The following is a 22,430-nucleotide window of genomic DNA, read 5'->3' on the forward strand; positions in this document are numbered from 1 at the left end:
GATGGGTATTGAGGAGGGCACGTACTGTATGGAGCACTGGGTGTTAATACGAAAACAATGGATCGTGGATCACTACATCAAAAACTAATGATGTATTGTATGGTGACTAACATAATATAATAAAATTAAAAACTACAAAAAAAAAAAAACATGTCTTGCAAATATTCTCTCCCATTCTGTGTATTGTCTTTTCCCTTTCTTGGTAAGTGTCCTTAGATGCACAAAAGTTTTAAATTTTGATAAAGTCTGATTCATGTATTTTTTGTCTTTGGCTACTTGTGTTTTTGGTGTCATATCTAAAAGGCCATTGCCAAACCCAAGGTCATGAAGATTTACTCCTTTTTTTTTTCTTAGAGCATTATGGTTTTAACCTTTATATTTAGGTCTTTGATGCATTTGATCATATGTGGTGTGAGGTAGAGGTCCAACTTCATTCTTTTGCATGTGGACATCCAGTCATCTCAGCACCATTTGTGGAAGAGACTATCATTTCCCTGTTGAATGACCTTGGTACCCTTGTTGAAAATCCGTTGCCCATATTTCTAGACTCTCAATTTTATTTCATTGATCTGCATGTCTATCCTTAGGTCAGTACCACACTGTTTCGATTGTTGTAGCTTTTTCCTTAAATATTTATTTATTTATTTTAGAGAGAGAGAGCATGCTGAGGGGAAGGGCAGAGGGAGAGGGAGAGAAAAACTCAAGCAGACTCTGTGCTGAGTGTGGAGCCTGATGTGGGGCTCAATCTCACGATTCTGAGATCTCATGACCCTGAGATCACCACCGGAGCCAAAACCAAGAGTTGGACGCTTAACTAACTGTGCCACCCAGGCGCCCCTTGATTGTTATAGCTTTATAGTAAGTTTTGAAACTGGAAAGAGTTCTCTAACTTTGTCTTCTTTTTCAAGATTGTTTTAGCTATTTTGGGTTCTCTGGGATGGTTTTTTCTACTTCTAAGAAAAAAGGCCATTGGAATTTTGATATGGATTGTATTGAATCTATACATTGCTTTGGGCAGTATTGCCATCTTAGTAATATTAAGTCTTCCAATCCATGAACATGTCTTTCCATTTATTTAGGTCTTCTTTAATTTTCTGCAATTTTTTTGTTTTTGTTTTTTTAGTTTTCAGTGAACAACTCATCTCCTTGGTTAAATTTATTCCTCAGTATTTTATTATTTGTGATGATATTTAAGTGGAATTATTTTCTTCATTTCCTTTTTGGAGAGTTCATTGTATGTATAGAGAAATACAAGTGACGTTTGTTGATCTTGTGCCCTGCAGCTTTGCTGAATTTGTGTATTAGCTTTAATAGTTTTTGTGTGTGTGTGTGTGTGTGTGTGTGTGTGTGTGTGTATTCTTGGGGATTTTCTATATATAGGATTTTGTCATCTGCTAATAGAAAGTTTTACTGCTTTCTTTCCAATTTTTCCTTTGGTTTCCTTTTCTTGTCTAGAACTTCCAGTACAATGTAGAATAGCCATGGTGAAAATAGGCATTCTTGTCTTGTTCCTGATCTTAGGGGAAAACTTCCAGTTTTTTAACCATTGAATATGATGTTAGCTCTGGGTTTTTCATAAATGCCCTTTATCATGTTGAGGAAGTTAGCCCCTAGTCTGACTTTGCTGTTTTTTTTTTTTTAAAGATTTTATTTATTTATTTGACACAGAAAGAGATAGCAAGAGCAGGAACACAAGCAGGGGGAGTGGGAGAGGGAGAAGCTGGCTTTCCGTCGAGCAGGGAGCCCGATGTGGGGTTCGATCCCAGAACCCTGGGATCATGACCTGAGCCAAAGGCAGATGCTTAACGACTGAGCCACCCAGGAGCCCCCTTTGCTGATGTTTTTATCATGAAAGGGTGTTGGATTTTGTCAAATCCTCTTTCTGTGTCAGCTGAGATGATCATGTGAGGGTTTTTTTCCTTTAATCAATGTAGTGTATTATACTGATTGGTTTCTTATGTTGAACTGCCCTTGCATTCCTGGGATAAATCCCACTTGGTGGGAGCATGTGTATAACCCTTTTGATATGCTGTTGGATTTTGTTTGCTGATATTGTGTTGAGGGGTTTTACATTTATATTCATAAGGGATAATGGTCTATAGTTTTCTTTTCTTGTGATGTCTTTGTTTGGCTTTGGTATAGTGCCAGGCACACAGAGTAAGTTAGAAAGTGTTTCCCTCCTCTTCATGTTTTGGAAGTTAGAGAAGGATTGGTATTAATTCTTTTTAAATGTTTAGTAGAATTCACCAGTGAAACCATCTGGTCCTGGACTTTTCTTTGTTGGGAGATTTTTGAGGACTGATTCAGATTCTTTACTTATTATTTTCTATTTCTTCTTCAATCAGTTTGGTAACTTGTGTGTTTCTAGGAATTTGTCCATTTCATCTATTTTGTCTAATTTCTTGACACACAATTGCTCATAGTATTGTTTTATAATCCTTTTTATTTCTGTAAGGTCAGTAGTAATGTCCTCATTTTCATTTCTGATTTTAGTAATTTGAGTCTCCTCTATTTTTTTCCTAATCAGTCTAGCAAAAGGTTTGTCAATTTTACTGATTGTTTCAAAGAATCAACTTTTAGTTTCACTGATTTTTTGCTATCGTTTTTCTATTCTCTATTTCATTTATCTCAACTCTGATATTTATTGTTTCCTTCTTTCTGCTAGCTTTGGTTTAGTCTGATCTTCTTAATCTAGTTCCTTAAGATGGAAGGTTTGGTTATTGATTTGAGATTTTCTGTCTTTTTAAATGCATATTTTATAGCTATAAATTTCCCTCTGAGCACTGCTTTTGCTGTATCCCATAAATTTTGGTATGTTGTGTTTTCATTTTCATCCATCTCAAAGTATTGTCTAATTTCCCTTGTGATTTCATCTTTGAATCATGGGTTGTTCAAGAGTGTTTAATTTCTACATATTTGTGAATTTTCTAATGTTTCTTCTGTAATTGAGTTCTAGCTTCATTTCACTATAGTTAGAAAAGATACTTTGTATGATTTCAATCTTCTTAAATCTATTGAGACTTGTTTTGTGGCCTAACATTTAGTGTTTCATGGAGAATTTTTCACATGCACTTGAGAAGAATGCATGTGTTCTGCTTTGTTGAGTGAGTGTTCTGTATATGTCTGTTAAGTCTAGTTCGTTTATGGCACCCAAGAGTTGTAAGCAGTGCAGTTATATGATTAATGCCCATTTTTTAATATGTCATTCTGCCTGCGGTTTGGAGAACTGACTGGAAACAGGAAGACAGTGAGGAGGTTGTTGCAGACATCCAGCTAAGGGGATGGTGCCTGGACTGGGGGGTGGCAGAAAAGCTGAAGAGTAGCAGATGTTTTCAAGAAGTAAGTAGAGGTAGGAAGTAGGCTTCCTGCTAGATTAGAGATGGTCCACAGTCTAAAAGGGACAGATAGGCCCCGGGATGACCTGCAGGGGGTCTGTCTGGAGTGCCCTTGACCTAGCTTGGTCGCTATCAGCCAGAGTCAAGGAGAACCACACCAGACTGCCTTCCCTCATTCAGGGTTACCTGAAACTGACTCCATGTGAAAAGTTGCAAACCACAACTCTCCAACATCAGCCTGAGAATGGTGGGAGAAGGGTGTTGCTTTGCAGAGAATGCTACTACAAGACCTATTTTTCAGGAAATAATCAACCTTTCTATACAAGCACAATACCTTCCTGAAGGCTTCTCTTTCACATACATTAGTTCATTTATGTTTCAAAATATCCAAAGGAGAGGAATCCATTCCTCATCAACATATAGCAAGTGCTACCTTGAATTGTACCCGAATGTTTGTCCTGTGTCTTTACCTGGGAGGCTAACCCCTGGGGACACAAGACATGTGCTGTGTCTCCAGCCCCTGACTATGTCAAGGGGTATGAAAGGAAGGAAGGTGAGCCTGAGGCAACTCCCTCTGGGGTCCCAACATCTCCTAGAAGAAGTCCAGGCTTCACAATTCCTAGCACTGCCCAGCTGAGTTAACAAGCATTCACCATAGTGGCTTTCCATAGGCCTCCAAACAGAGCGCACAGGTCCTACTGGGGGTCTCGGCATAGCCCTTGCCTGAGATGGCCCCAACATCCTCCTTCACAGGAAAGGGGGTGGTACCCTGGGGACCCCTTGCCAAGCTCAGCATCACTGTTGACACACCAGAGTCACATGAGTGCTGACCTCAAGGAAGAGTCACCGGGTCAGGGGGGGATCCATGCTCCAAACGTGTGAGACCAAAAGAAAAGGTCAGACCGATATTCAGTGACCTTCAATGTGCACTGAGAAGCTAGTACTGGGGGAGACCCCAACACAATGAGACTAGGTATGGGGCATGGTGACTGGTATCATAGACCCTCTCATCCTGCTTTGTGCTAGAGCTCCTTCCACAGGACTCCCTGTCTCCCCAACCAGCTTGTGTGATAATCCTGGAGAGCAGAGCCTGTGACTCATTCTCACCTGGAGCCCTGCTTTGCTAACAGAACTCCACATAGGTCTAAGGAAACACACACCATTTTGTGTTAGCTTCAGAAGAATCACAGCTTCCCAATCTTTCCTGCTCGTGTGTGTGTAGACCTAGTTTTCACCCGACAGAAACATGTGCTCTCACTCTGGGTGGACAAGACAGTGGGAGGCAGGCATTCTCACACACTGCTACAGGCATCTGATCGTATAACCCCTATGGAGGGCCGCTTGACAATCTCTCAGAATTATAAATGCACACTTCTGTTAACCCAGCCACCCCGCCCCCTGGAACGTATACTTCATTTATTCTTCTGCAAATGTGAAATGAAATTGCAGCACAGTGTGTCATAACAAAATAAACAACCTAAATGTTCATCAACAGACGCTGGGTTAAATAAACTATGATACATCCGTACAACAAAGCGCTAGACTGTTGTAAAAACAAGGAGGAAGTTTCTTACGTACTGATAGGGAAAAAAATTCTAAAATATATTGCTAAATGGAAAGAAAGCAAGGTGGAAGACTGCATTTAGTTTAAAATAAGTACCAATTTTAATATATACGTAAAAGACACAAGGTAGCTCTGGTTGCCTCTGGGAGGGATCACAGGGTGGGTGTGGCTGGGAACAAGAGTCACGGGCAGGAGTCACTGCATGTGCTTTTGAAACTGTTGGCTTATGAATCATATAAAGACATTACATATTAAGAAAGTGACTGCATTAAAGTAAACACTTAAATGTCTTGCCCAGGATATCTGAGCTGGCCTTCCACCTCAGCAAAGGCAGCATCTCTGGCTAAATGGTTTTTCAGTCTCCATAATGGGCCTGGGAAAAAGTCTGGCCCCAGGGACAGGTGCACAATCCTGGACTCCCACCCCTGCTGCTGCCTCTGGATCTCACCCACTGCAGCATCTGAAGGGTCTGCTGAAGTCCAGGAACCAGACTTGTCCAAAGAAAAACACACACAACCCTGCTCACCACAAATATTTCTATCCCAAGAACTGCCAGCCAACCTTGACCACCTAAGGTCATTGCTGAGGACACATGGAGCTGAATAGGAAGGGTGAACACATACCTCTACCTTCCAGGGTTGGTCTGGACTAGCCTGGGTCTCCTGGTCACCACCACACCCAAACGCTTTCAATTCCCACTCTCTCCAGACCCACGACACTGTGTGTATACCCGCTCACTGAGGGCTCACTACCTGAGTGGCTGCTCATCATGTGGACAGCCTTGGCCTTGGCCAGCTCCAGGGCGGTGATCCACTGCTGCCGCTCCACCTCCGAGCTGGCCTTGAGGTGGTAGGTCCTTGCCCCACTGGTTAGCACGATACCGCAAGAGTCCTCCGTGTCAAAGTGCGCGGTGGACAGGTTGATGGTGCCACGGCAGGTGTGGGCCATTTCACCCTGATTTCTGTAGGATGCAAGAGAAGGTATGGGGTGAGGCTCCCAAACTCAATAGCTCTAGACTGAAGAAAGCCTCAAGGCAAATCCTCAGAATCTCAGACCCTTTGAGCTGGAGAGACCCTGGAGTCGGAGCTAGGAGATAATGCCTGGTGGGACTGACTGGAAGGGGCTTGGCTGAGGGGTGCTCAGTGGGGAGATGGCAAGAGGGAGGAGGGCCTGCATCAGTGCCAAATGCAGGGTATGCCTGCGGTGGGCTGAGCCCTTGCAGACACCAGGAAATGGAGAAGGCTGACCGTCTAGGGTCCTGCGAGGCAGCGTAGACATCTAACTCCATCCCAGCCTCCTTCCACTAAGCCTCAGAACCACAGAGTTGGAGCAGGATGGGAATCTGCCACTGAAAATGAGATTAGGGACTTGGAACCTCAGGGGGTGAACTTGGAGGTACCGCCTAGCAGGAGTGACCTGGCAACAGAGATCTGCAGGGCAAGGATGCCACCACACCAAATGAGAAGAAGTTAATGGCTGGCCTAACGCAGGGTGACCTCATGACAGGGACTGACCCTTTGTCGGTTATAAGATTGTGGAGCTAATGGTACCAAAGTAAGGGGAAGCAGAGGTGATTGAAGTGTGGGCCATTTCCAGCTGTGACCAAAGTCTGAAAATGGAGATGGAACCATCATGACTGGATCTACTTAACTCACTCCTTCACACACTGAAAGGAAATTCAGAACCCTCACAACATACCAAATTTCCTTCCACAGAGAGGGTTGGAAAAGGAAGAGCCATTGGTCAGCACATAACACTGCCAGTGGCAGGAGCTCGTTCGGCAATTCTTTTTTTTTTTTTCGTCTTTTTGTTGTTGTTTGGCAATTCTGCTGGCCTCTGATGCTTCTTCATTTCCCCTGGTTGTTCCTCATCTGCTATTTTCTTGATTCTTCTACCAGTTCTATTTTCTTTTTTTTCTTTTTCTTTCTTCTTTTTTTTAAAGATTTATTTTTTTATTTATTTGACAGAGAGAGAGAGACAGCGAGAGAGGGAACACAAGCAGGGGAAGTGGGAGAGGGAGAAGCAGGCTTCCCGCTCCATCTCACAACCTTGAGATCATGACCTGAGCCAACATCAAGAGTCAGATGCTTAACCCACTGAGGCACCCCTCTTCTACCAGTTCAAAAGTCAAATGACTTGACACTCGGGAAGACATTCAGCTTTCATGTGAACAGTGGCCGCCTTTTCCAGTTCCCTCCTGCTTTGGTTACATTCCTTGGAGAAGATGATGTAGTTTATATCTGAGGAAAGGTCCAGCTCATAGGTGCTGATGTCTTCCACTTGAAGGAGACTCCTAATTTATAAAATTACTGGCAAGGTTGGGCATGCCTGTTGGAAGCCTGCCCTTTTAGATTCAAGGGCTTTCAGGCTAGAGACTGTTCCAGTATTAAACAGTCTAGTAATTAACCAAAAATGCCACTGCGGCTCAGCTCAAAAAAGAGAGGAGGGTGACTGTTCTAGACAGAAGGAACAGAAAGGGCAAAGACCATGACGCCAAGTGGAGTTTACAGCTTTCAGAGAATAGGAAAAACTTACGTGTGGCTGGAGCATTGAGAACAACAGAGTGAATGAGAAAAAGATGAAGCTAGAAAATTGTGTAGGGACCAAATGTATTGCCTTCCGGTGATGCTAAGGATTTAGACTTTTGTCTCAAAACAAAAACAATGGGCTTGCTGGGCCTCATGTCAAGAAAGGAGCAGGGGTGGCCAAGAGTTACAGAAACTCCTTTGGAAAATGGGGAATAGAAGTATCTGGAGTGAGACGGTATATGGAAGCCTGGCCACTGTGTGGCACGAGGGCTGGGCTGGAAGTTATCTAGTGGCTATTGTTTTGGATTACAACCTAGTGACTAAAATAAATACCCCTGAGTCCATGCTGATGTAAGTAAATAGTCGAAGGATAAATGAATGCGGGAGAAAGGACAGATCTTCCTTAATAAAAGTAGATGTGATCATAGAAATAGAAAATCACTGAATGCAATGTGGGATTCTGCACTGGATTATAAAATTAAAAAAAAAAGACATTAGAGAAAAACTTGTGAAATATGAATAAAGTCAGAGGTTTAGTTAATAGTATCATACAACGTTAATTTTCCACTTTTGACAATTTTACTTTGCTGAGATAAGATGTTAACATTAGGGGAAGCTAGATGAAGGGTATGTGAGAACTCTCTGAACTTGCAACTTTTCTGTAAGTCTAGGTTTTTTTTCTTTTCTTTCTTTTACTTCTTGTTAGTAGTAGATCACCAGTTTATTATAAAAGTACACAACTCAGGAACAGCCAGATGGAAGAGATACATAGAATAAGGTATGGGGAAATGGTATGGGGCTTCCACGTTCTCTGAGTGTGCCACTGTCCCCAAATCTCCACATGTTCACCAACCTGGAAATTCTCCAAACTGTGGTCTAAGTTACTTCAAAATTAAAAATAATTCCTATTAATGCTGCCATCACACTCTGCCCAGGACCATAGCTGATATGAAATCTTGTATCCAGAACCAAGAATTCACTTGCCCTCAGGATCAGGGACAGGGTTGGAGATATTCCCAATGTCACTGAAGGACAGAAGCCCTAAGTCCCCATCATAACATCTGGTTCTGGACTAGGCTTTATAAAGAGTGAGGCGAAGGCACTTTAAAAATCACTAGAAAAAGAAGAGTAGAGTGGTGGGTAAGGCTCAGGGAGGGAGGGAGAATCTCCCAGTCAAGACAAACTGAAAACCAAAATTCAAAACCCATGAAGGAAATCAATGCTAACAAAGAAAACAACAAAGTCAAATGCTTAGCAGATGAATCACTTCAGACAAAAATGGATCTATCAGAATAATATTTTTTAAATGAACATAAATAGGCTTAATATTCTTAAAGATGAAGGAATAGCATCAATAAAGAGCAATAATTTGTGAAACAAAACCTGGTAAAAACAAAACAAGAACAGGTAGACATGAAAAAGTAACAAGAGAATTTCAGCAAATGAAAATGTAGCAGATAAACTTTACCAGCAAATTTAACCATCTAAATTTAACCTCAACTCTTTGTAACTAGAGTTACTTTTCATTAAAAGACTTGAGAAGATTCATTTTTCAGTTTTACTTTTCTGCATTATTGGAAGAAATTATATAGAGGCACATGTGAATTTAGGAATTAAAGGCCCACTAAAATCATCAAGGTCCAATACATTTGCTTGTCTTGGAATTTAACTCTGTTCTTTTTTCTTTCACTTAGATGTTTTGTGGTCAATCCATTCTCCACCAGTAGCCAAAGTGATATTTTTTGTCCTGTTACTCAGTTTTTTAAAAATTTCAGTGCCTTCAAAGTAAGTCCCAAAAGGGTCTAAAATTCAGGGAGGGACATTTCCTAAAATTCAGGTTGCTTTCTGGGAGTGGTACACCTACCCATGTTGCATATAAAAGTTTTTGTTTCTCCCATTGTGAGTTCTGGCTGAGGCAACCCTTTCTATGAGAGCTGACCTTCCAGGACCATCCACCAGCCCAGATGGTGGAAAAGTTAAAGCCCCACTCATAGCACACTGTGGACTTGGGTCTGCAAGCTGCAGTGGCAACTCCTGTCCTACCTGCCCTGGGACACGAGCTTTGGAGGTGTGCAACAACCTCGAACCATCTATTCTCATCGAACCCTGAGTGTCCTCAGTGCCTCGAGACAAACCAGGCCATGTCCTAGGGCCTGCCGGTTATGTCAGAGCTCATATCCAGCACACGTGATCATTTATCTTCTGCCAGTTTTTAAAAGAAACACGTTCTGTGGCATTACTTTACATTTGGTGGATATTTGAAGTACTTAGAACAAGTAGAGACAAAATATGGAACACCTGCCATAAACATAACTGTAAGAGAGGTTAACCATAACTAACATCATTCTAAGTGAGTCACACTGACTCTCAACCAAATAATATTCATCCAGTTCTGATGGCCAATGTCCTTGTCAGAGATGAGAATATGACACCAGCTATCAGAACTTGGAAGCCTGTAATAGTTAATGTAGCATTTGGCTAGTGACTAACCCAACCCACCTGTATGGAATAACAAACCTTATGCGCCAGCTCAGAGTCCCCTCACCACCTCTTCTCTTACCTCTCTTGGTATACCATTTGGCTTGAGTAGCCCCTCCATTTCTGGGCTTGGAAGGGATGCTAGTCTCAGAGTATGGGATCTGGCTTCCTGATTGGCCATCAAGAGACTGGATTTTTGCAACCCACTAATGTGAAAAGGTTAGCACCTCACAGGCTGAACAATGACCAGTGGGAAGTGGGAAATGGATGGGAAGGTAAATTCTCCTCATTTTCCCCCTCAGGGGACCTTTCCAAAGCACGTTATATCCTTGCAAACCTTCTGGAGAAGTCCATAAGCCCAGAGAACATGAGTAGTCTCTGTAACACTTGCAGTTTGCTGTGAAGTGGTGGCCAGCCCATTAAAATCTCACATCACTTTGCATCTTTCCCTGGCCTTTCTTTACCTTTTTGCCTCCACATCACCAAGGATCATCTTGCTGAGTGTCCAACCTGCCATGGCAGCAGGAGGGACCGACACTAAACCTCCATGGCATGACCCACTCCTTGGAAAAAACAAGACAGCCACCAACTAGTTTAGACCACTTTTACCTTGGGAGAGTGGGAATTGAGCGATTTTTCCTTACTGGAATCAATGTGTTTTCTGGTAATGGGGTTGCCTTCAGCAGCACTATGGTCCAACAGTTATTGAATCCTCATTTGCTGGCCTGGATTCTCATATGACACAGCCTCAGACTAAGTCACCCATTTCAACCAAGGAAGTGAACCAATGACTCCTGACGGGAGTTCGCTGATCTCACTGTGAAACCCTGTTGTCACTCAGGAGGAGCCAACCTGACAGAAGAAAGGAATGGCCTATTGAAGGCTCAGCTGGGACGTCTACTGAAGAGATGTATTATGTGCTTGAGGGACTATCCTCCAAGATGAAGTATATGCCTTGAACTGACAACTGATATCTGGTGCTGTGTCCTGTATAATTACGAAGACGGGCCCAGGAGTGGCCCTGCTCACCATTACACACAGTGACCCCTTGCAGAATTTGTGCTTCCCTTCAGCTGGGCTCAGCTGGATTAGAGGTTCTGCTTCCGGGGAAAGGGGAAACACAACACAATAAGGCTTCCATTCAATCAGAAGCTGATGCTATCCCCAGGCCACTTTCTGCTCCTCACGACAGCGACCAACAGACCAAGAAGGGAGTGACTGCTGGGGTTACTGATGCAAACTGCCATGGAGAGTTAGGTTAGGGCACATATGGGGATGGGAGGGGAATGTCTGGAATCAAGTTGAGAGGACTCCCTGGGGACTTTCTTAATATTTCCATGTCTGGTACTGGTTACTAATGGGCAAAGCAACCAGGAACTCAGACCCCTCAGGACAAATGTCACAGGCCAGCCAAAGTGCTATCAGAGAGTGAAGAGGATCTAGAACAGGTGGTAGAGGAGGAAGATAATGAATATCAATTATAGTGTTGGGACAGACACAGCAGCAGCAAATGAGCTTGTTTCATGGCCTTCTTGCTTCTGTCTTCCAGGCAACCCCAGCTGGCCACCAGGAAGGGGACTCTGTCACTGATTGGACTTGCACCTCCCCTCCCAGGGAAGGGGTAAAGATGTCTTCGTTCTCTCAGGAGAATGGAGGTCCCCACATCGTAGTAGGAGAGCTGACACCATGGGAGGGCACGAGTGGACCTGAGTAGCGCAAGGTGTGGAGCGTATTGGACACAAACCTTGTGCACCTTCTCAGATTCCCTCGACCACCTCCTTCTCTGTCTCTCTCGGTCGGTACCTCATCTTTGCCCAATTGTCCCTTCACTTCTGGACTTCCATGAAATGCCACAATGGGAAATGGGAGGTGGAAGCAAAGGGGACAGATCAAGTCCCCTCCGCTCTTCCTTCTGCAGACTGCTCACAGGTACGTTTTCTCCTTGCATATCTTCTGGAGAAGTCCATGTGCCAGACCTGCTGTGTCTCTCTGCAGCTCACTGTGAAGTGACATCCATCCTCCTGCTTCCCGTTTCTGCCTCTCCGCCCTGGGATTGTATTTGTCACACAAAGTGTCCCATCTTGGGGGCGCTTGGGTGGCTCAGTCGGTTAAGCGTCTGCCTTCAGCTCCAGTAGTGATCCCAGGGTCCTGGGATTGAGCCCCTCATTGGGCTCCCTGCTCAACAGGGAGCCTGCTTCTCCCTCTGCCCCTCCCCCCAACTCATTCGAGAGAGCGTGTGTGCAGGCTATGTTTTCTAGAGGACCTTAATAAAAAATGTCCATGGCAAAAAAAAAAAATTGACAAGCAACAAATTTGAATCCAAACCCATAGAAAACAAAAGATACTGATCTGGAGCAAAGCACTTAGCCTTGTATGTGACTTTCATTCAATGCTAACTCAATGAGTCTGATTCATTGGCAAATTCCGCTCCAATCTTCCAAACCCAAATTCAGCAAGTACTTCCTATGGGTCACTATATATAGGAATTCTTTATAAAGATAAATAAAACACATTTCCTGGCCTCAAAGAACATTCCGTCTTGTTCCTATAAATGGCAAGCCACTATTTAATAGGCAGAGGAAAATAAATTCAAGATGGAATATTCACTTTATGAAAATTCATTGAGTTGCAGCCTTATAATTTACCTACTTTTCTGCATGTACGTTACATACAGTATATTGTGTGTTACATACATAGCCATTGTCAATAAAAATTTTGCTTTAAAAACAAACTCAAAATGGAAGAATAGGTTGCCAGTGGTGGGAGCTCAGGAGGCAGAATGACCCTTTCTGTCCTAGAGGGATCAAGGAGGTACCCTGGAGCAGAATTTCAAACAATGAGGGGACTCTGCCCAGGCAAAGGCTAAGAGGAGAGCCAGACCAACCCAGAGCAGTGGTGTGGGAGTGTGTGGCTCTGGGAAAGCCCAGGGACCCAGAGCAGCCAAAGGAGAAGGTCCAGACATGACCTGGCTTGATGATGGGTGTTATGAGTTAAACTGTGTCCCCCTAGAAGATATGTTGAAGTCCTAACCCCCGGTACCTGAAAATGTGACCTTATTTCGAAATATGGTCTTTGAAGATATAATCAGGTTAAGATGAGGTCATTATGGTGGGCCCTAATCCAGTATGACCTCCTTCTAAGAGGAGGAAGAAAGACACAGAGATACAGGGCAGCAGAGATGGGAGTGATGCACCTACAAGCCAAGGAACACCAAAGATCACCGGCAAACATCAGAAGCTAGCCTGGCCTGGAACAGAACCTCCACTAGAGGCTTCAGAGAGAGCGTAGCTCTGCTAACCCCTTGATTTTGACTTCTAGCCTCCAGAACTGTGAGAAAATTAGTTTCTACTGTTTTAAGCCACCCAGTTGATGGTGTTTTATTACAGTATCCCTAGGACATTACACGTGATGTTTGAACAGATGAACGCAGGAATGGCCTTTTAGAAGCTCCCATGCAGCTGAGCTGGTTTCTTTCTACATTATCAACCATGGGGCTGATTTCAACCTTTCATAGAGGCCCCACCTGGACCCCTCAGTCACCACAGCACCCATATGGCTCCTCTTGTTCCTAGAGCAGCCCTGCCCCAGAACTACCCATCACAGCTCAGAGCTTTCCCTTTGTCCTAGTCTACTGAGGCTAGAGCACACAGCATGGCCTTCAGCAAAGATTCCAAGGATCCAGGTTCCACCAAGGACATGCATTAACATAAGACTTAAATGTAGAAGCAAGTTAGGAGGGAAGGGAGTAGAAGAAAAGTGATCCATTGGGGTGGCAGGAACTGTGACAGAGGGAGTGGGCTTTCGTAGCCATCAGGTTCCTGATTCCGTGGCTCCCTACAGCAGCATCAGCCACCTCCCAGCTGAGCTAGTGAGAGTCTGGAGACCGGCGATGCTCCTGACTTGCAGCTTGCAGCTGCTCCTCCAGCCCTCCCAGGGACTAGGAAGCTACCTCACCCCCTGACAGCACCGCCTTTCGGCTAACACTAGCCACAGTCATTTCTGGTATGCGCTGCTGGGGCCTGGCCAAGGCACCTTCCCAGAGAGGCTACATCATCTCAGAATGAAACCCGTGACTGCAAATAAGGTTTGATGGGTGCTGTTTGGGATCTCTGGCTATCAAGGCACGCACAGGCCAATCCCATGCATTTGCAGAGGGCTGTTTTGTTTTGTTTTGCAAAGGTTTTAAAGTCTGGATCTAGAGATGCAAAATGTATAGCCAACAACCCAATTTAAAAATAGGCAAGAGATGTGAGCAGATACTTCAAAAAAGAGGATCTCCAAACGGCTAATGACCATATGAAAAAGTGCTCAACCTCATCAGTGGTCAGTAAACATATGTGTGCACCATGATCCAGCAGTTTCACTCCTCTGGACTTCCCTGTTAGGGATGTATGTTATACATGTGGTTATCAAAAGACATGTACTGGAATGTCACCAGCACTCTTCCTAAAAGCCCGAAACTGCACCACCGCGTATGTCCATCCATGCTAGAATGGATAAACAAATGGTGGCTTATCCATGCGGTGGCTAACCCAAATGGTGGAGTAGTACACAGTGCTGAGAATAAATGCATGAGAAATCCACAAACATGGGGCGCCTGGGTGGCTCAGATGTTGAGTGTCTGCCTTCGGCTCAGGTCATGATCCCAGGGTCCTGGGATCGAGCCCCGCATCGGGCTCCCTGCTCGGCGGGAAGCCTGCTTCTCCCTCTCCTGCTCCCCCTGCTTGAGTTCCCTCTCTCGCTGTGTCTCTCTCTGTCAAATAAATAAAATCTTTAAAAAAAAAAAAAAGAACTCCACAAACAGCCTGGAAGCACCTCACAAATATAATGTTGAGCAGAAGAAGCCAGACACAAAGAAAACGTATCACGTGAGTCTACTTAGAGAAAGTACAGTAACAGGCAAAACTAAGTGCTGGGGAAAGGAGTCAAGGCAGCAGGTCCCCATGAGGAGAGATGGGGGGACACAGTGCAGAGGCTCCTGGGTGGGGGGGCTGGTGCTGTTTTATTTCTTCAGCAGGGGCAACAGCTTGTAATTGTGTTCATTTGGGGAGCATCTTCTGAGCTGTACACTTGTCACTTGTCTCTATGCATAGCAAACTTTATTAAAACTTGACATTTAAAAGAATGGGGGTGTGGGGTGGGGGATTCTTTCGTAGCAGTGGAGGCAGCAACGACTAGTTCTCAAGGGCAGAAGAGGTAGCCGAGCCAGGGAGCATCAACATCCAGTGCCCAGGCAGCAATGTCCTCTCCAGGACACGACTTTGGGTCACGGGTCTGGCTGCCCAGCCTGCCCTGTTCTCACCCACCTCTGTGAGCTCTGTCCTCCTGCCTTTCCAGGAAGCCTATGAGCTCCTGAAGATCCGTCCAGTAAATACCTCCTTTTTTGCTTAAGATACCCAGAGCTGGGTTTCTGTTGTTCTTAACTAATAACCTGCTACTACAGGTGGACAGCAGCCACAGAAGGGACATCAGAGGGCAGAGAGGACAGTGAAGAAGGTTGTGCAAGAGACACGGGCAGGAGAAATAGTACATCTCGGATCTTCTACCTCTCAGACCACAGGGATGCTGTTAGGACCCTTCTAGGTCTAAAGAACAAAGCTCAGCTTATTCGTTCTAAGTACCACATCCTAAGGGCGTACCTTAGAACTGTCTCACCTGGATTAGCCACTTGAGATGCCATAGGAAAGGCAGGAATGTTACCTCCCTGTTCCAGATGCAGAGGCTGAGAGGCTGGGCTTTGTAGGCAGCTCACTGCAGGTCCCAAAGGGGACCAAGCCACTAGAGTCAGGCCCACCCATCCACCGGCAGCCCTGACTCTCACCCCCAGGGGTGCATGGACTTGTCCCCCAGATAGTCATCAAAGATGGTTAAATAGCACCATCCAGAAAATGCTCAATATGGCAACTGTCAGAAATGGCCAAACAGAAGCATCTCCTGCGCAGATGAGACTATCACCATGAGACCTGACACTGTTTCGCTTTGCTCCTGGCCTCATTCTTTTCCATTTAAAGCTTCCCTTGAGAAATGTTAAATAAACGCTGCTACAAATTCTATAGGAAGGACATTTCTAATGTAATTTTTTAAATAAGGCGGAGACTTGGGAGCCATTCTCCAGTTATTGAAACTCACATCACTATGAGTTTACACAAATGGAGGATGACAGACAGCAATTTATAAAGGCCAGCACACTTATCCATACAACTTACATCTAGACAGTACTTCACTCTCCATGGGAGACTGTCACAAACATGATTCCTTCAATCCTCCCAAGAACCCATAAAGTGGGCAAAGCAGACACTGATTTGTTTAGCAAATATTTATCCAGTATATTCCAAATGGCAGGCACCTGCAGGAGAGAATTAGCCTCATTTTATAGCCAAGAAAGGGGAGGAGGCCAGGAAAAGATAAATCATGCACCCTGTTATTAAAACTGGTAAATAATAAAGCCAGGCTGGAGCCGGGTTTCTCTGCCACCAGTACAGGGCTCTTTCCATGGAGAATCCTGGGGTATCCATCAGAAAATGCTTTATGTGGTCATTGCTTCTATTTGCCACTTGCCAGTGAGAACGTAAGTTCCACGAGACACAGAACTGGCCTCTCTCTCTCTCTCTCTCTCTCGTCCCTGCCCAGCTCAGAGCTCACATGTGGTGAGAGCTCAGAGATGGTGGGCTGGCTGCGTGAATTAATGCATGAGTGTTAACACAAGCAGGGGAACAAACCCAGGGAGGTGACCCAGCCCCGGGTCCCCCCGAAGTCCTGCCAACCTCCCACGGTTAAGGTGGAACAGCAGGATAACAGCACCCCACCCTTCCACAGCACCCCCTGAAAATCCACTAGACCCTTTTTGTGGTTCCACCAAAATGTCAGAATATCACGTACCACCCAGCAACATCTAAGGTGGTTCCTAAGATGCTTTTTTTTTTTTTAAGATTTTATTTATTTATTTATTTGACAGAGATTGAGAGCCAGAGAGATCACAGAGGGAGCAGGAGAGGGAGAAGCAGACTGCCCGCTGAGCAGGGAGCCTGACGCGGAACTCCATCCCAGGAACCGAAGGCAGACGCTTCACCGACTGAGCCACCCGGGCGCCCCGGCTCCCGAGATTCTTACATGGAAAGCCTGTCACAGAATATTAGACAAATGCTTTAGAGCTCAAATCTAGACTAAAATGTCCCATCAGGTAGAAAATGGATGAATATGCCGCTTTTACTGCCAATGGAATAACGACAAACCACAATATTTTTCCAAAAGTCATTACGCTTTTAAATTGTGAGGTGGGTCTCAGGGCGCCTGGGTGGCTCAGTCCTTAGGCATCTGCCTTTGGCTCAGGTCATGGTCCCAGGGTCCTGGGATCGAGCCCCGCATCGGGCTCCCTGCTCCACGGGAAGTCTGCTTCTCCCTCTCCCACTCTCCCTGCTTGAGTTCCCTCTCTCGCTGTGTCTCTCTCTGTCAAATAAATAAATAAAATCTTTAAAACAAAAAATTTGTGAGGTAGATCAGGCGAAAGCCTCATCCCTGGACATTACTGAGCAGAATTCCAAGTCTTCTCCAGCACGCTTCCTCAACCTCCCTCAAACCCACACCCTTCACTGCAGCTGCCCCCCAGCCCCGCACTGGGCCACGGTCATCTCTCGGCCAGACACCCCCGCAGCCTCGTCATCAGCCTCCGCTGTGCCCCTGCCAATCTACTGTTGTGCCACCTTTTTCTAAACCTCCATTCTTAATCTGTCAATATGCTGCGTTAAACCTTTCCACCACTCTCCTCTTCCTTCAGGACAAAGTCCTTGCTCCTGAATAAGACCTACCAGCTCTTCCTCAGTAAAAATGTATTGTTTCTCCTGCCCGTGTCTCTTGCACGACCTTCTTCACTGTCCTCTCTGCCCTCTGATGTCCCTTCTGTGGCCGCTGCCCACCTGTGCTAGCAGGTTCTTAGTCAAGAACAACAGAAACCCAGCTCTGGGTATCTTAAGCAAAAAAGGAGGTATTTACTGGAAGGATCTTTTGGAGCTCATAGGATGGAAGGGCAGGAGGATGGAACTCGCAGAGGTGGGGAGAGAGCAAGGCAGGCTGGGCAGCCAGACCCATGACCCAAAGTCGTATCCTGGAGAGGACACTGCCACCTGGGCACTGGATGATGATGCTCCCTGGCTCGGCTACCTCTCCTGCCCTTGAGAACTAGTCGTTGCTGCCTCCATTGCCATGAAAGAATCCCCCCGACCCCTGTTCTTTTAAATGTCAAGTTTTAATGAAGTTTGATATAAAAAGTGGCACAACATTTTTCAAGGGTTGAAAGGAAAGAACTGTCAACCCAGAATCTAGTAAAAATATCCCCTAGGAATGATGGCAAAGTTAAGGACATTCTGAAATAAAGGGAAACAAAGAGATTTTGTCACCAGAAGACCTACTCTAAAAGAATGGCAAAAGATTCTCTAAAAAGAAAGGAAATGATAAAAAGAAAGAATCTTAGAATATCAGGAAGAAGAAAGAACATGATAAACAAAAATATGGGTTAAGACAATAGATGTTTCTCCTCTTGAGTCTTCTGAATTATGTTTGATGGTTGAAGCAAAAATTTAAACACTGTATGATGTGGTTCTACATGTATACAGAGGAAAATTTAAAACCAGACCATACTATAAATGGGGGCAGGTAAAGGAGCTTCCAGGGAAGCAAAGTTTCTATACTTCATTGAAACTGGTTAAATGACACCAGCAGATGCGATAAACACGTATATATAATGTAATACATGGAGAAACCACTAGAAAAGTTATCCAAAGAGAGATACTCAAAAACACTATAAATTAAATAGTTATCATATAACCCAGCAATTCCACTCCCAGATATATAACCAAGAGAAATGAAAACACATGTCCACACAAAAAGTTGTACACAAACTTTTACAACAGCATTACACCTAAAAGGTGGAAGTAACCCAGATATCCATCAGTAGATGAATGAACACCAAAAAATGTGGTATATTATACAATGGAATCACATTCATACAATAGAATATTATTTAGCCATAAAAAGGAATGAAGTCCTGGTCTATGCTACAACTTGGATGAATCTTGAATGCTACGCTAAGTGAAAGAAGCCAGTCACAAAAGTCCACACATTGTATTATTCCATCCATATGAAAGTCCATGATAGGGAACTATATAGAGGCAGGAAGTATATGCGTGGTCACTTAGGGCTGGGGAAAGATTCGGGGGCAGAGGGATGGGCAGAGTGGTGATAGCTAAAGGGTATGGGGTTTCTTTTGGAGATAATAAAAATGTTCTAAAATTGACTGTGATGGTTGCACATATCTGTGAATACATTAAAAATCATTAAGTTGTATACTTTAAATGGATGATATGCACAGTATGTGAATCATATCTCAAAGATTAGAATAACAACTGTAATACATTGAAAGGCATCAAGTCAAGAATGATACTAAAAATAAGAATGATACTAAAAAAATAAGTCATTAGTAACCCTGGAGAGATGCTAGAAGTCCAACTCATTTGTCTGATAACTGGTGAATAAAGGAAAGCATGGAACATTTTTCCTGCCATTTCCATATTAGCAAAACTATTGGGTAACCAAATGGTTAGATGAGGGGAAGTTTCTCTTTATAGAATTATTTCTACTAATAACTACAAAAAGAATGATAGAATATCATCATTTTGCAACTTGTACTGAACTAATGGGTCTAGGAAATTGTCCACAATGGCTGCTGGTGTGTGTGTGTGTGTGTGTGTGTGTGAGAGAGAGAAAGAGAGACAGAGAGACAGAGAGACAGACAGAGACAGACTGTTGGTACCCCGACCTAGTTTCTTCAGCCAATAAATTGTAAAGGGAAAAAAAGAGAGAATAAGAACCTATAAATCAAAAGAGACTGGGGAGCTCCTTCCCCTTTCCCAGGCTGTGCTCAGCCATGGCCTGAGGCAGAGAGGTTTGACTGGCATCACCGGCAAGATCAGCAACACTAAAGTCAAGAAAATTCAGCGAGTTGGGATGCTTGGGTGGCTCAGTTGGTTAAGCGTCTACCTTCGGCTCAGGTCATGATCCCAGGGCCCTGGGACTGGGTCCCTCATTGGGCTCCTTGCTCAGCAGGTAACCTGCTTCTCCTTCTGCCTGCCACTCCCCCAGCTTGTGCACTCTCTCTCTCTCTGACAAAAAAATAAAATCTTTAAAGAAAATTCAGCAAGTATGACTGGGCGTGGAGGGACAGACAGGATTTGGTCAGCATGGCTGAGAGAGTAGTTTCATACAGGAAACTGAGCAAATATGTAAATATATTGAGGATAGTGGGAGCCAGAGCTCTTATTGTCAGAGTCTGAAGTTGGAAATAGGGAAGGGGAAGGTGAGAAAAAAAAAACTCTCTCTATCTACAGAGAGAGCCTAGAAGCAATGATGTCCCAATGACAATGAGCACACCCAGCATCCAGAATTTGGCTTCTAAATTTTCCAACAAAAGCAATTTCATCAGAGAAATGCACATTCCAGTACAAGATAAACCAGGAACATTTTGTTGTGCCACAAGTAAAGAAATGTTCAGAGTGATGGATAATGTCAAAAAGACACAGGAGCCAGTTTAAAAAGACTCCTCCTTCCCAAAGCTGGGAAAATTTGAGTATCAATATAAATGAGAGTTACTGATAATAACCCACTGGATGAGACCAAAATCCATGAGGTTATATTGATATGAATAGATGAGCAGATAAGTAAATAAAAAGCTCCTCCTTATAGTACAATGCATTCTAATAAATGTGCAAAGAATGGTGTTATAAGAAAAACCACCAACTGGCAGCCATCAAAATAATAACATATCTGATTCAGCCAAGAATAACCAAAGGGTACTAAAAACCAGTGCGATTTGTTAAAGAACAGTGTTTTGCCTAGCTTCAAAGTGTCTCCGCATAAAAATACATTCTAATTTAGTTCTAATTAATTACACATTAATTAATGATTGTGTTAATTATATTCTAGCTCTATTCTAATTAATTATTCCAAGTAACTAAATTATGACTTAATTCTAATCAATTGCTTATTGATTATAATCAATTGCTTCCATTTCCAATTGTTTATTAATTCTGATTAATTGCTTATTAATTAGTTGGTTCTGATCAATTACTTATTAATTAATAATTATAAGTTACCTTTACAGTGGAGAAAACTGGCAAACACCATCTTAACCAAATGATAAAAGTCACATCACTAGTAGCAGGACAAAACATCATGTGCCTCCTGATATGATGCACTGTGAAGGACACAGTAGTGCATCCCGTGGTATTCCTGCCACAAAAGCCGGAACTGAATCTAAACATAAGGGAACACTAGGCAATCCCAAATTGAGGCACATTCTACAAAGTAATCGGCATGTATTTATCAAAAATGTCCAGGGCCTGAAAGACAAGAAAAAATGGAAGAACTGTTCCAGACTGAAACTAAAGTGACAAGACAACCAAATGCAATCAACAATCCTGGATTGGCTCTTGTACCTCTAAAGGACATTACTGAGACAACTGGCAAAATCTGGATGGGATCCATAGATTGGATGATAGCATTATATCAATGTTTACAGTGCATACATAGGAGAATGCCCTTGTTTTAAGGAATACACACTGAAGTAGTGAGTGGTAACAGGCATCATGTCTGGAACTTACTCTTAAAATCTTAAGAAATATTATGTATAAATATAACATAGAGAAAGATAAGGTAAATGGAGATTAGTAACAATTGGGGGATCTGAGGGAGGAGTACATAGGAGCTATTTGTGCTATTCTTGAAATTTTCCCCTAAGTTTGAAATTATTTCAAAAGAAAAAGTTTATTTTAAAAATCTGGGGAGGGGACTCCTGGGTGGCTCAGTCAGTGAAGTGTCCGCCTTCAGATCAGGTCATGATCCCAGGGTCCTGGGATTGAGTCCTGCATCGGGCTCTCTGCTCAGCGGGGAGTCTGCTTCTCCCTCTCCCTCTGCCTGCTGCTCTGCCTGCCACTCTCCCTGCTTGTGATCTCTCTCTCTCTCTCTCTCTCTCTCTCTCTCTCTGTGGCAAATAAATAAATAAAACCTTTAAAAAATATCTGGGGAGAAATATCAACAATTGCAACAAATGGATCTTATTTGGATCCTGATTTCTAGAAACTGTAAAAACGATTTTAAATCAATGGGGAAATTTTAATATTGACTGGATATTTAATAATATTAAAGAATCATTGTGGGGTGCCTGGGTGGCTCAGTTTTTTTAAGCAACTGCCTTCGGCTCAGGTCATGATCCTGGAGTCCCGGGATCGAGTCCCGCATCGGGCTCCCTGCTCGGCAGGGAGTCTGCTTCTCCCTCTGACCCTCCCCCCTCTCATGTGCTCTCTCTCATTCTCTCTCTCTCAAATAAATAAATAAAATCTTTAAAAAAAAATCATTGTTAAACTTTTAGGCATGTTAATGCCATTTTGATTATGTTTTTTTAAAAACCTTCATCTCTACAGAGATACATACTGAAATATTTATAAATATTAGTTATTATTTTTTTTAAAGATTTAT

The 22,430-nt window shown here is 43.6% G+C and overlaps 1 protein-coding gene across 2 annotated transcripts in view; it reads right to left on the bottom strand.

The window, feature by feature from the left end:
• OSBP2 (oxysterol binding protein 2) overlaps positions 1–22,430 on the bottom strand; it is a 134,200-nt gene that overhangs the window by 95,743 nt on the left and 16,027 nt on the right. For both annotated transcript variants that reach the window (XM_081801800.1, XM_081801799.1), the window contains exon 2: positions 5,652–5,860. In XM_081801800.1, coding sequence (XP_081657926.1) covers positions 5,652–5,860 — 209 coding nt within the window. The remainder of the gene's footprint in view (positions 1–5,651; positions 5,861–22,430) is intronic.

The sequence above is a fragment of the Leptonychotes weddellii genome, chromosome 13 (assembly GCF_054177405.1).
Source record: "Leptonychotes weddellii isolate Sample4059 chromosome 13, ASM5417740v2, whole genome shotgun sequence".
In the NCBI taxonomy this organism is placed as follows: Eukaryota; Metazoa; Chordata; class Mammalia; order Carnivora; family Phocidae; genus Leptonychotes; species Leptonychotes weddellii.